Genomic DNA, 13,205 nt, shown 5'->3' with positions numbered 1-13,205 from the left:
TCTGCAGAATCCTTTTAATAAGCATCTCTCCCCACTGCCCTACACTTTGACTGCTGATGCATCTCCATTGCCTTTACATATATCATACTTCAGCTGCCACCAACTGCTGCCATTTAAACAAAGCAAACAGAGGAAGGTTTGTTTCTATCCATTCCCAAATCACTCTCCTCTGATGGGCAGAGTGGGGCAGTCACCTGTCCTAGGCCAGTGACAGGTTTCGAGTGTGGTTATCTTGTAACCTCTTTTTATTGTTGGGAAGGGGAGATTATCCAAGGCTCTTGGCTGGGAAATTGTTTACGTACCAGTTCTTAGCGCCGTGATATGAATGGCCAAGCTATTTAATGTGACTTCTAGAAGTTTCTAAAATGTTATAACTCCCCTCTCCCTCAGAAGTTTTAATTCCTGCCACTCAAAGAACCTGCTTTTATCAGCGGAGAGATACTGAAAATAATCATATGTGTTTATAAAACAGCAACAACCGAACAAAAATCCCTCCCTCACATTTCAAAAATAACTGTTTTTGTAAAAGTGGCATATCCCATCCCATCCCCTAGAACTGGAAGGGACCTTGAAAGGTCATCGAGTCCAGCCCCCTGCCTTCACTAGCAGGACCAAGTACTGATTTTGCCCCAGATCCCTAAGTGGCCCCCTCAAGGATTGAACTCACAACCCTGGGTTTAGCAGACCAATGCTCAAACCACTGAGCTACCCCTCCCCCATACGGAATACATGGTGGGGTGGGTTCCGGTAGAGAGTTTATTGGCACTTGTGCAAATCACTCCAAATAATGCTTCAGCCGTTGTGGGTAACGGCCAGCCATCCCTAACTCAGAGCAATAAAACCTTGGCACCACAGCACCGCACTGTTTTCCATATTAGCTATAACCCACCAGCTGCCTCTTCCCCTGAGACGCAGATCCTAATTGTGAAGTTGCATGAAGTTTCGAAGAACCGTGAAGTGCTGTCAAGGGTGGGATAGGCTGTTTGTTTAGATAAAGTGCCTCCTTGGCAGGAGTGGATCTGCTGGAAACTGATAAGACCCTGAAGAGCGTGCCTATTGGTTGCATAGGGGGTGCTGCCAAAGTTTAAATACTCAGAGACATCACTATCCTTATTATTCATTGTGGAAGCCTTTGGGTCAAGGTAGGGCTGCTTTCACTTACTTTTAAAGAAACTTGACTCTCTTCAATTAGCCGAGACGGAGACAGTATTGGGAGGCCTTACTTTTATGCTATTCTCTGTCATAATCTGCATGGCTTGTGATACGTGAGTGACTTCAGCACCATGTTTGCTTAAGGAGTCAGTCCTGAAATGGGCCATTTGTTCACCAGAGTCAAGTAATTTTTTTTCAGTAAATTCCATTTAGTCATTGAGACGGTTACCTAATTTGAGAATGACGCAGGAATTTCCCGGTTAGAATGAGATGCATCTTGAACACAGATGAGTTTGGTGTGTTTGCTGCTTGTTTTGAACTGAAGGAATGGAAGGTCATGGTTACGTTGCAGAAATTTGTAGGCATCAGAAGTCTGAGTGAGTGTGCGCGCGCCAGAGTCGTCCGTGCTTATAGTTAATGAAGTAGAACAAACGAAATAGTGGGAGAGGTGGGTGAAATAATCCAGCAGAGATGTGTAAAATATATCTATACTGCAGGTTATTGCTTATATTTTAAATTTTGCTGGGAGAACTACAGTACTTAAAGATCATCCCGTAGTAGGGTGCTCTTCCCTATTTGTTCACCGAATTGCCGTGTTTCTCTGTTCCGTGTGGTGGCCACGTGGATTTATTTTTCTCTGATGAAGTTCCAGATGAACAGCCATGGGGACTGATTTCTACTGTTATGCACAGAATAGGTGCAGTATCCTAGGGCCTTGTGGAAGAGCAGGTTTCCCTGTGCTTTGTTTCCACTGAACAGTTCTCTGCAGGGAAGGCTGGCTTTTGTGACCAACACACCTGTCCAGGGGGACCAGGGCTAAACCCACTAAACATAACAGCCACATTTGGTCTTGCTCTGGAGCACTTCCTCCCCTGCCCCCCACTTTTTCTTGGCCTATGGATAATGGGAATAGGCTGTCCTTGCACTCCCTTCCATCTGGATGTTGGAAACAGAGGGAGGGTCACACTTTTCCTCCAGTCTTCACGACCAGGCCCAGTGTTCTGACTGTGTGGGAGACGCTCCTTCCTTCTCACGAGGTGGGAGGCCAGTTCTACTCTCTCAGTATTGCCACTCCCCCAGAATTTAAAAAAGTCATGAGCCAGACCCCCTAAAATCATGAGGTTTTAAAAATGATTTGAGGCTCTTTTTCTTGCCTTCTGGTGTTAGAGCCATGGAGTTCAAATTAAGTTTTTCTCTGCATCCGTTTGGTCTAGAGGCGCTTTATTTTTTTTAAATAAAACCCTAAGAGTCACAAGTAATCACATGATTCCAGCAGCTGGAGCTTTAAGATAAAACGCCTAATAATAAAAGTAACTCTTCTTTCTCCACGCCTGAGAAGGCAGTATCTCTTCTCTTCTCCCTAAAATGGACACCAAAGGAAAATCAATTTGTCTTTAAATTCTGATGTAACAGTCTTTCCAAGCCCCGAACTCAGAGGTTCTCAAGCTGTTCCATGGTGTGAACCCTGTCATTTGAGGGGGTTGCTTATGAACACTTCCCCTCCCATTTAGGACTGCCTGCATAACATCTCTTTCCTCCTTACCTAGCGGGCAGCTAGGCCGGCCACTCCTCCTTCTTTCTAGCATCTTTGATAGACACCCAGTGTCTTTTAAGTAATGAGGAGCTCGGACACCTGTAGACGCCGCTGGAAGCCAGGTGGAGGAGCCAGCACCATGTGACCAGTCATCTCTCTGCAGACCACCAGCAAGTGCTCTGTAGGCCACCCATGGACGACTTCTATAGACTTTCTCTGCTGGTACTGATTCCTAGCTTGCGATTGCTGTTTTGCCATTGCATCTTTGATATTAAATGTTGTATTATGAGTGGAGGATCTTTGCTCACAGCAATGCTTTCCACAGAAAAATCATACTAGTCCTCACTCCTGTCTGTCTGACCCCAGCCATGAAGCCTTACCGCCTTGTAGGCACCCTAATCTGGCATTCCCAAGGGCTTGTTTATTCAGGGACACTAAGGAAAATTAATCCAAACAGACTAAGGCTATGTCTACGCTACAGAGCCTATGTTGGCCTAGACACGCCGTATGCTGACAGAAGGAATTTTTCTGCTGGTGTGGGAATACAAACTCCCCGAACAAATTTAACTCCGTCAACAGAAGCAGCCTTCTGCCAGCATAGCTGAGCCGGCATAAATTTAAAGCGTAGACCAGACCAAAAGGTGTGAATTCAAAGCAGATTAGCTTTGTGTGTCCCTGTGAGGACGTGCTCACTCAGAATTAAAATGACCTTAATTCAGTTTAACTTAATTCCCTTTGGAAGGCTGAATTGAGGCCACTTTAATTTTGAATGAGTGTGTGCACATGGGGTTTAATGCAGTTTAATTGATCCCCTTTGAATTAACCATTTGTTAATTTGGATTAATTTTGTTGAGTGTTCCCATGTAGAGAAACTCTTGCCTGGATACTGTGAAGACCTGACTCAGCGTTTGTGGGAGAGGGGAAGACAGTCTGGGGGAAATGTCACTGATTATTTTTTTTATAAAGGTTGTTAGGTAGACAAAAGGGAGAATTAAAAAGAAACATACAGTTAGTGTTTAGATACAGGGCAGTTAATTCATGAGCTTTTCACTTCTGGGTCAGCAGTTAGGAGATGATGGAAAGGTGATAATACCGTGGCTGTTCAGTGAAATGAGTTGATGGGTCTTAGGTCAAATGCTAGTAGACATGTTTCCTCATCACAATTGGTCTTAATTGATCCTCTAGTTGACATAGAAACCAAGGCCTGGAAGTCAGGCAGAGATCCGCGTCCGCCCAGAGAGGCGCTCCTTCCAGGGGGCACAATAGCAGGACAGCATGTAGGAAAGGTGTTACCATATCATCTTTGTTGGGCCTGTTTGCATAGAAGATTCCGTCTGGCATCGTCCACGCCAGAAAATTGGCACAATTTAAAACAAACAAAAAAAAGTAGCCAATTCAAGTATTGAATTGCAAACCTCATTTTTACCTATGGCATACTCCAGTTTGGTTTTGTGAACTGTATGGCCGCTTAGTAGTTGTATTTTATCGTTTACATGCTTGCCAGTCCTAAAAAAGCACCAAAATGCAGCCCACCATAGGCAGGATATAATCAATATGATTCCCGGAGCTCCAGAAAGAGATTGGCCATATGGCCAGATAATTAGAACTGTTTTGTTTGTTTTAGGTGGGCAAAACTCCATTAATGGTTTCTTAATCAAGTGCACTGAGCGGATTCTGAGTTTTCTGTCCGCTTCAAATACCAATTCTTGTGGCTTATCACTTGGTAAGTTTTTGCAGGGCAAGCTCTTGAAGGTTTTCTGTGCAATTCAATCAGATGATTTTGTAGTTGTTTAAAGCAGAAATTAAATTGCATAGACATCTTCCTAGTGGAAAAAAATGTTGGAGAGTTGAAATCCCTCACTCCGTTCTAAGATCCCGTTAATTTATTGCCAGCCAACAAAACCATGTAAGCTCACTTCCTTACTGCGGGTAACCCGGGCAGCATTGCTGGTTTCAGCTCCCTCCCATCCAGTTGTGGTAAACCTGGGATTAGGTTATTAATCACTATCTTTGGCTGTAATTAGAGCAGCTATCATGAAATCAAGATCTCTTCTAGTGGAGAGTTGTTAGCAGAATCATGGTCTTTGCTTTGCAGAACTGGATAATTTTGTCGGCACCCATATACCATAAATTAAACGGGATACTTGTTTTCCTTTGCACCTTATTCTTGGCTGTAGTCTCTCTGACAGACTGCTTCTTGAGGACGTACACTTAGTTTCCCTCCTGCTTCCTTACGCCTAAATACTTTGGAGAGGGAGCTTTCTGGGACTGTAAGGAATCTGTGAACTTTTCTTGAGAAGAAAAAGAAGATTTTACTTTGACTTACCTGAACATTTCCCCCCTTCGTGCAGGAAGGCCCACAACAAATACTTGGGAATTCCTGCTTCCCAATCCTATGCATAGACCACTAGACCATTCCTAGTTGCAAAACAGCTACACAACTAGGAATGTTTGTTCTTAATATTTATTTGTATTGTGGGAGCATTTAAGAGCCATAAACTGGGGCTTCATGGCGCTTAGGTGCCCTGCAAATAGAGAGCAGAAAAATTCCAGTCTAAGTAAATCTCCTACATTCATACAGGTGCTTTGTATGAATCTTCTTATTTATTTATTTTTAAATCACTTGTACATTGTTCCAGCTGATTACTCACAGAATGGCAGGCCGTTTATCCTGTGCAGCACACATTCATGAAGACAGTGGTCCTTGCAACAGTGTTGTGTCTGGGTGGAAAATGCTTTTTTGCTCTCTCGTGTGTTAAAATCATTTTAATTCTTTCACACCTGGATTTGCTCTACTGAGTCTGGCCTTTTTCTGCGTCATTTAGGGACACAAATTAGCTTAATTGGCAAATGCACTGTTCAGATCACCGGGGCAGAAATAACTTGGTAGTAAACCAGGTAAAGCACCCCCTTCCCTTTGTTGTTGGCAGACACTTCAGCACCGATTCAGGTCATCCAGCTCTGAGATTATTTTATTTTATTTTTCAATTTTTGCCATAGGACAGAATTCTTCAAATTTCGTCAAACAACAAAAATACAGGCGGGTCAAGGAAGCTTTTTATTAACTATGCAAAATGTCTGAAAATCAAATGAAAAAAAAACAACTCTGCTTTCTATAATGCTCTGGAGCTAAGGATCTCTGTGTGCTTTGCAAGCATTTATGAACTGAGTCTCCCAACTGTCTGCCAAGGTCACTGTTTCCTCAGTTACACATAGTAGAATTTGTTTTCCTTTCTTTAAAAAACAAAAACAAAACCTAGGAAATAACATTAAGGTTGCAAATTCAAGCACTCAAAAGTTAGGAAATGCCAGAATCAAGCGTGCCTGTAATACTTTGACATGGCCCTCTTCTGTGTATGCATTACGATAGTCTTTAATTTATATAGATACATGCATACTGTTTTTTCCACAGAATCCCTGCCTCTTTCAGCATACAGGATGAACTGTGCTCAGTGAGTGAATCCGGGTTGTGTATTGAATGAGGCTGTGGTTTGTCGTCCTCTTGTCTCATTCACTGTAGAAATTAGAAGGTGTGTAACGTCAGAGGCACGAGACTGGAAGAAGAGCCAGAATGATCTTGTGGTTAAGTCATTTGAGCTCAGTTCTGCCACTGGCTCTGCCACAGACTTGCAATCTATCAAGCAGTTTGCTGCGGAATTAGTCTGTATTACGCCACAGAGTCCCAGTGTCCCAGACATAGACTTGTGAAAATTGATAGACCAGACAATGAGCCATGACGGGTCCTTTCCCTTGGAAGTTATTCAATTGCTTGTGTAACTTCAGTGGTGCATTGGATATGAAGTTGCCTGTGTCCTCAGTCTGCTGCAGGAAATTGGTGACACAGCCTTGGTATTTTGTCTCTCCGACCTGTGCAAGATTGATTAGCTCTTCACATTGGTCCCAAAAATCAGCCTCTTTTCACAAATGCAGTTGTTGCTCTCTATTGGGATTGCAGTTGCTTTGATCTCTATGCCTATAACTTGATACAACTGTGGGTTTTTTTTAAAAGAGCATTCCCCAGTTGATGTCGGCCATTTCAGAATCCTAGACACCATCTTAATGCATTTTGCTTTTTTTCTTGCTCTTCTGGTAAATTTAAAGGCTGTGGACAAAAATTTGCTTCTGAACGTAGATTTAGAGGAGCTTGATAGGGAATCATTCTTCATTGGAAGGAGAGTCTAGTAGTCAAACCTTTATCCAGCCGTAACTTATATCAGTCAGTCAGGGGGAACCACTTTCTTCAGCACATACCTTGAGCTGTAACCTGTCTATGATCATGATCGTGAGCTTTTCCAAGTCTCCCTTGAAAAAGTGAATGAGTTAAATAGCTTGTTGCAGTAGCTTAAAAGGCAGCTAGTTATTAATGGCCATCTGATTTCCTCCCCTCCTCCCCCCAAAAAGAAAAGATTGTGTTCCTGGAATTAAACTGATGAGCTGAAAATGCACCACAGAGCAATAGGAGATAGTGCAATAATTTGAGTGCAGGGGAAGGTGCATTGCATGAGGTTTTGTGTAATTATGTTAAATTTTTTCCCCTTTAGATAACTTTTGCAACAGGATGGCTGAGCAACGTCAGAATTTCAATATGATGGAAGACCACTCGATGAGCCAAGCTAAGCAGATCCCATCAGGTGAGCCTTACCAGATGGGGGTAGTCATGGGAGAAGGGGAGGACCTTCCCCGACAGGCAGGTTATTTTCTCTCCAGGAGAAAGGATGACACAGCTGGGAGATCTCAGTACAAGGAGACTGGGGTGAGGTTGCCCATAGAGTTGACGCCTGGGAATGTATGTGATTCAATGAAAGGTTAGTCCAAAGTCTAGGAAAAGGGGACCTTTTTGTGAATTACTTGGGTGCCGAGACATCATCATGCAGTAAATGAGCTTCTGGGAGATAAACATAAGATACATTCAGATACTTTATAGCTCAAACCGAAGTTTGGGGTTTGGGCTTGGTGAGGGAATCACTGGGTGAGAGCCTATCCCCTGTTATGCTGGAGGCCAGACTTGGTGATCGTAATCATCCCCATCTGCCTTGTGCTCTCTTTCCCATCCAGAGGTAAGTTTCAATAAAAGAAAAAACACTTGAGTCCATAGAGCATGTGAAGTCTGTAAAAGGCTGTAGAATCTTGCTGCTCATAGAAAAAAGGTAAAGGCTTGTTGGGAAATAAAAGGAGGTGAAACAGTCGTTTCCCATTAAGTCCGGTATAGAAGGGACTGGGGTGATTGATTTTGTTTTTTAAATGTAGATTAATGGCTTCTTTAATAGACTGAGGCCCAGAACTGAGATTTCCCATCCCTCCATGTAGCACCTCAGATCCTCCTTTGTGTACTAGTTCTCTTTGTTCATACTTAAAAGACTCCTGTCCATGGATGTGTAGATGAGCTACCTCCAGTTGTGACACTGGCTTCCTTTTACCCCCTCTAAACATGGTTATAAACCCTTTCCCCCTTTACAGGATTCAGAAAATTAAAAAGTCGCTAGGGTAAATCTCTCAAACTTGTATCTACCCCAGTTTATGCATTATGGCAGCCATCTTTTCATCCATTGGTTGCTGGAAAGGTTCAGGAATCTCTGGATAATAACTTAGATATTGGGACAGAGGCATTTGGGATGGGGGAGAATGAGGAATGGAGCGTTGGTCATTCTAAGTGAGCTGGTAGGAATGCTGAGGGTGCACACTGACTGTTGAGGTGGGTCTGTTGCAGACAGAGGTGGACGAGCTGGTTTAAATGAAAACAAGAATCTCCTTGCCCCTGAAAGTGAACTCTGACCCATTCTGCAGGTGTGAAATGACTTCACCAGATGATGTCCTCAACCCGTGGCCTATCTAGTGGGCCCCGCCTTTACCTTCAAGAGATCCCACACCCAACCGCAGCTTGGTGGTGATAGTTGTCATTATAATTGAATGGTCAGTGGGGCCTAGTAAAGAGGGTGCCTGAGATGCCGGGGCCCCACTTTTGCCCATACAGAAGGGGAGGAAGGTTTTAGGCTTGTTCTGTCTCTGCCTCTATTCCCTCCACTCTCCAAAGAAACTACTCTGCTTACCAGAGGGGAAGAGGGAGGGGGCTTTCTGCTTGCATGTAAACATGTGAGGAGGTGGAGGTTGGGATGGGAAGGGAAGGCCTGGTCTCTCTCTCTCACACACACACACACAGAGAGAGAGAGAGAGAGCGCGTGAGTGCCTGGGGTCCCCTTTCCAGGGATCTGGTAGACGTTTTGGATATTTTAATGCATCTCATTGACAAAACTGCACCCACCTATTCACCTGCCCCTCCAGTCTCTAGGCTGAAGCTGGCACCTCATTTAGAGAGTGGGACTTACGACTTTCTGCCCTTTTGATTTGGCGAGAGAACCCTTTTACAATGGCTTTCAGTGGGCTAAAGGGTATAAGCCCCCTGTGTGCGCAAAGGATCAGATAGCGCTTTTATCAGAGCCGTTTAAACTAGTAACTCTTGGTGTTGTCTTGTGAAGACTGGAAGAGCAATTTCCCCATTGCGTAGTGAGCGGTGTTTCCCTGAATGCTCTGCTTCATCTCTCTGGGGAGGTGATGCTAAGAGAAAAACATTGCAAAGCTGAGAGACGTATTTTACAAATAGACCACTTGGCTTGCGTTGGGGTCCAGGGCTCTGGGACGTCACCTAAGAAAGTGCTAATGGCAGGTCTGGATGTTGTAGGGTGCTGTTCCCAGGGGCCTCTGTTCATGTGTTGGAAATGGGCACACATTTCTGATGTTAGTAGCATGCACGTGAATGGCATCATTTATCAGTGTATCTTGGAGGGCTTTACAGACATGAGGTGATGAATCCTCACCCCCTACTGTGAAATTAGTATTATCTCTCATATGTGGGGAGACTGAGGTACAGGGAGAATAAATGCAGGCACAGACCTCAGAGGTCACACAGTGAGTCATGGCAGGAGGAGAATCATCAATCATGAATGCCAGTCCCCCTGCTCTAACCACTAATCCCTACTCTCCCATCTCGACCTGGGAACAGCCCTCGACCGCCAGGCTTCCAGCACTCTGCTCTAGCCACTTGTGCCTCCCCGTGTCTTTTTATGAATATTCACCGAGGGAAGGATGGACTACAGTACAGGGGATGTCTGACCTCACCAAAAATCCTTCCCTGCCCTCTGAGCATACCCAATACCCATACCTAATACCAGCCAGTGGGTTTTTCTTCTTTTGTCACAGCCTAATTTGCTGTCTCCGTTCCTTCGCTTTGCCCACCCTGAGGCTCCTGCTTCTCCCCTACTGCCTGGGCTCATCTCTTTCCCTTCCTCCCCTCCACCCTCCCGCTGCATACTGCCTGGCCTGTGTTGCCTTCTCCCCACCCCCTGTCGTCTCTCTAATACACAGATTCTCCCTATTTCCCCTGGACTCATTTGTCGCTTTCCTAGTGACTGCGGTTGTAATAATGCAGCAGCATTCGTGTGCATTCTGTATTCACGAATCAGCTCAATTGATGATAAAAACAATGCTCCCCAAAGGTGCTGCCAGCAGACAGCTTCCTTCTCTTGGGTAGCGAGCCAGGACAACTGAGGGAAAAGCCGGGAATGTGGAGAAGTGGGGAAGTTTTCTCCAAAAGAGCTCCTCTCACCCTGTATTTAGGCCTAAATTTTCACGAAGTCTTTCCCCACGTATTTAACCATCCAGCTCACAGACCTGTGTAGTCATGGGGACTGATAGTACTAATACTCCATTAATGTGGAACGAGACAGGCAGATACCTGTCTTGTATCTGCCTCAGGTATAGTTTGCATCAGGCAAATGGGGTCCCAATGTTATGGACAGAGCCTGTGGCATATTCCAAGGACTGTTCTCCCTTCCAGGCCCCTCAAGGTTGGCCCCCTTCTCCAGTCAAATCAACAACCTTCTGTCAATGCCATGGTTTCAATTCTCATGCACCAGAGTCCAAGAGACTTTGCTTGGGTTAGCTTGAATCATTCTTCGGAAATCAATTTCTCCAGTTCTCGTTATTTTATTTGCTGGAACTCCTTGCAAAGAGTGTCCCTGTCCTTTTTGCTTGTGACCCAGGCCCACCATAATAATCCATATGGAGCACTGAAGAATTCCTTGCAAGTGCTTTCCCTCTTTGCATTGATTTAAAAATATGACTCACAGAAGAAAATAAGCTGTCAATGAAGCAGTGTGCTCTGAGAGAGCGCCTATGCTGCACTGGAAACATCAATGTGAACTACAGTGACTCACTCAGACTGATGTAATCCGACATCTGTGGTCTCCAAGGAAAGGTTTTATTGATTGATTGATTGTGCTTTGCTGTTCCTAGATGTGCTCTGCATTGGATTGGTTGCTCAGCAAATTTTGCTGTTGGCTTTTTTTTCAGTGCTCTCACTGAATCTGTAACTGGCACTTTAACACTTGGTGAACATCTTACTGTAATTGCCAGCTACAGCTTTTCAGATAAGGAAATGGGGCTGGGCGAGGTTAATGGAACATCCTGCTAGACGTAGCCAAGGACCTGTTCTGAGTGCTCCATGTGTGTTTTCCAGGCTATCCCCTGCAGATACCAGTTGACGATGGATCAGATGAGCCCACTTCCGAGACCTCTGATGCTAAGAGCACCCCGACTATGGAAGGTGGGAGCTCTTTTGTCATACTGCTTTTAAACCATAATGGCTGGTGCTGTTTCTAAGCATTGGTTAGAGATGCGCCAGACCATTTTCTGAAGGGGGTTCCTGAAGAGGCATGGCTGTCTTGTGTCTCTGTGCTGCCAGATAAATGCTCTTTGTTAGTTTGATAATCACGAAGGAGAATTGCGCACACAGACACCCCTGGAGGATCAATTCCAGTTCCATTTCCTCCTTCAAGGATTGCACTCCCAAACCAGCGTGCCTATTGATGACTGATGAGTGTAGCCCATCCTGAGAGGATAATTTACTGAACTGACTCGTGTTTGTAACTCCCTATTAATGTTAATGGGCACTAGCCAGCCTTCAGAAGCCATTATTAAACCGCTCACAAGGCAACACAGATTCTACCGTAGACACGCAGACTCCAAAAAAATCATTAGGAAAAATGTCTGAGTGTCCTAGTTGCCTTTCCCTGGTAAACGACCCTGTAGCCTGCCAGGAAGAGTTAGATTTACATCAAGCCAATGAATGTTCTCCGTTTCCAATAGATATTTACACAGAAATGTCAAGAATTGGACAAGAAACCAAGCAGTGTTCCAAGCTGTCACACATCAGCTGGGTGTCTAGGCATTCGGTCCAAATCACCTCTCAGGCTAACAAAAGCTGGGTTGTTTCGGGAGTGTTCATATTAGAACTTTTGGTTGCAAGATGTGTCTCCGCTACTCCCAATGGGAGTTTGGTGCCAAAAGACCTTTAAAAATCTGGCCCACAGTCTTTAATATCCTACAGACATTTAAAGATTGCAGCATCAGTGGTGGTGGGGAAGCCTGCAGAGACCTTTCAACTTGAAATTCTGTTTATGGGAGGCTGCTTGGTCGAGTTACTAGAGCATGGGACTGAGCCATGAGACCTGGCTTTTAATCCTGACTCTGCCAGTGACTTTAGCAAATCAGTTAGTTTCCTATCTGTAAATGGGATAATATATTTTAAAAGGTGGGCATAGATCTTTGAGGTCTTTGGATGGGAGGTGCTGTGCAAAGGATTATTCGTTACATAAGTTCCCTGCAGTTTATAGAGATTATTATTATTTATTTTTTTTACTAGACCTTGACTGCAGAAGGCTGCTTGTTCAGCAGGGGCGCCATTTCAGAATTTGGCAGGGGGGGGAAGCAACTTTAACCGTGATTTCTGGGGCTACGTAGGCACTTGAAAACTCTAGTTTTTGGCAGATAACTTAGCAATTAGCTGACAGGAGCCCTGTACCTAATTCCTTTATAAAAGAGAGAAAATTAAATAAATATTAGGCCCACCAGCTCTAATAACAACACGTTCTGACCTCTTGTGGCAAGTCACTTAAGGGACACTGCTTAGGTTTAAAATTTTCATGTATATTCTTACTTTATTACTAATTTTGTGGAGAGAGAGACCCCGTCAGGACTCCTGGGTTCTATCCCAGCTCTGGGAGGCGAGCAGGGTCTAGTGGGTTACAGCGGGGAGCAGATACACCTGGGTTCTATATAAGAACATAAGAGCGGCCATACTGGGTCAGACCAAATGTCCATCTAGCCCAGTATCCTGTCTTCCGACAGTGGCCAATGCCAGGTGCTTCAGAGGGAATGAACAGAACAGGCAACCATCAAGTTGCCCTGTTGCCCACTCCCAGCTTCATGCAGAACATGGTGTTGGATTCCTGCCCACCCTGGCTAATAGCCATTGCTGGACCTATCCTCCATGAACTTACCTAGTATAGTTATGGCCTTCACAACATTCCCTGGCAAAGAGTTCCACAGGTTGACTGTGAAGAAATACTTCTTTTTGTTTTAAATCTGCTGTCTATTAATTTCATTTGGTGACCTCGAGCTCTTGTGTTATGAGAAGGAATAAATAACACTTCCTTGTTCAATTTTTCCACACCATCCTCCCTGA

The 13,205-nt window shown here is 44.5% G+C and overlaps 1 protein-coding gene across 9 annotated transcripts in view; it reads left to right on the top strand.

Annotated features, from left to right (window-relative positions):
* MAPT (microtubule associated protein tau) overlaps nt 1-13,205 on the top strand; it is a 90,987-nt gene that overhangs the window by 35,264 nt on the left and 42,518 nt on the right. For all 9 annotated transcript variants that reach the window (XM_054014191.1, XM_054014188.1, XM_054014186.1 and 6 more), the window contains exons 2-3: nt 7,228-7,317; nt 11,199-11,285. In XM_054014191.1, the coding sequence (XP_053870166.1) occupies nt 7,245-7,317; nt 11,199-11,285 (160 nt within the window). In that variant the 5' untranslated portion in view covers nt 7,228-7,244. The remainder of the gene's footprint in view (nt 1-7,227; nt 7,318-11,198; nt 11,286-13,205) is intronic.

This window comes from Malaclemys terrapin, chromosome 25 (assembly GCF_027887155.1).
Source record: "Malaclemys terrapin pileata isolate rMalTer1 chromosome 25, rMalTer1.hap1, whole genome shotgun sequence".
NCBI lineage: Eukaryota > Metazoa > Chordata > Testudines > Emydidae > Malaclemys > Malaclemys terrapin.
This window is presented reverse-complemented; position numbering and strand designations above follow the sequence as displayed.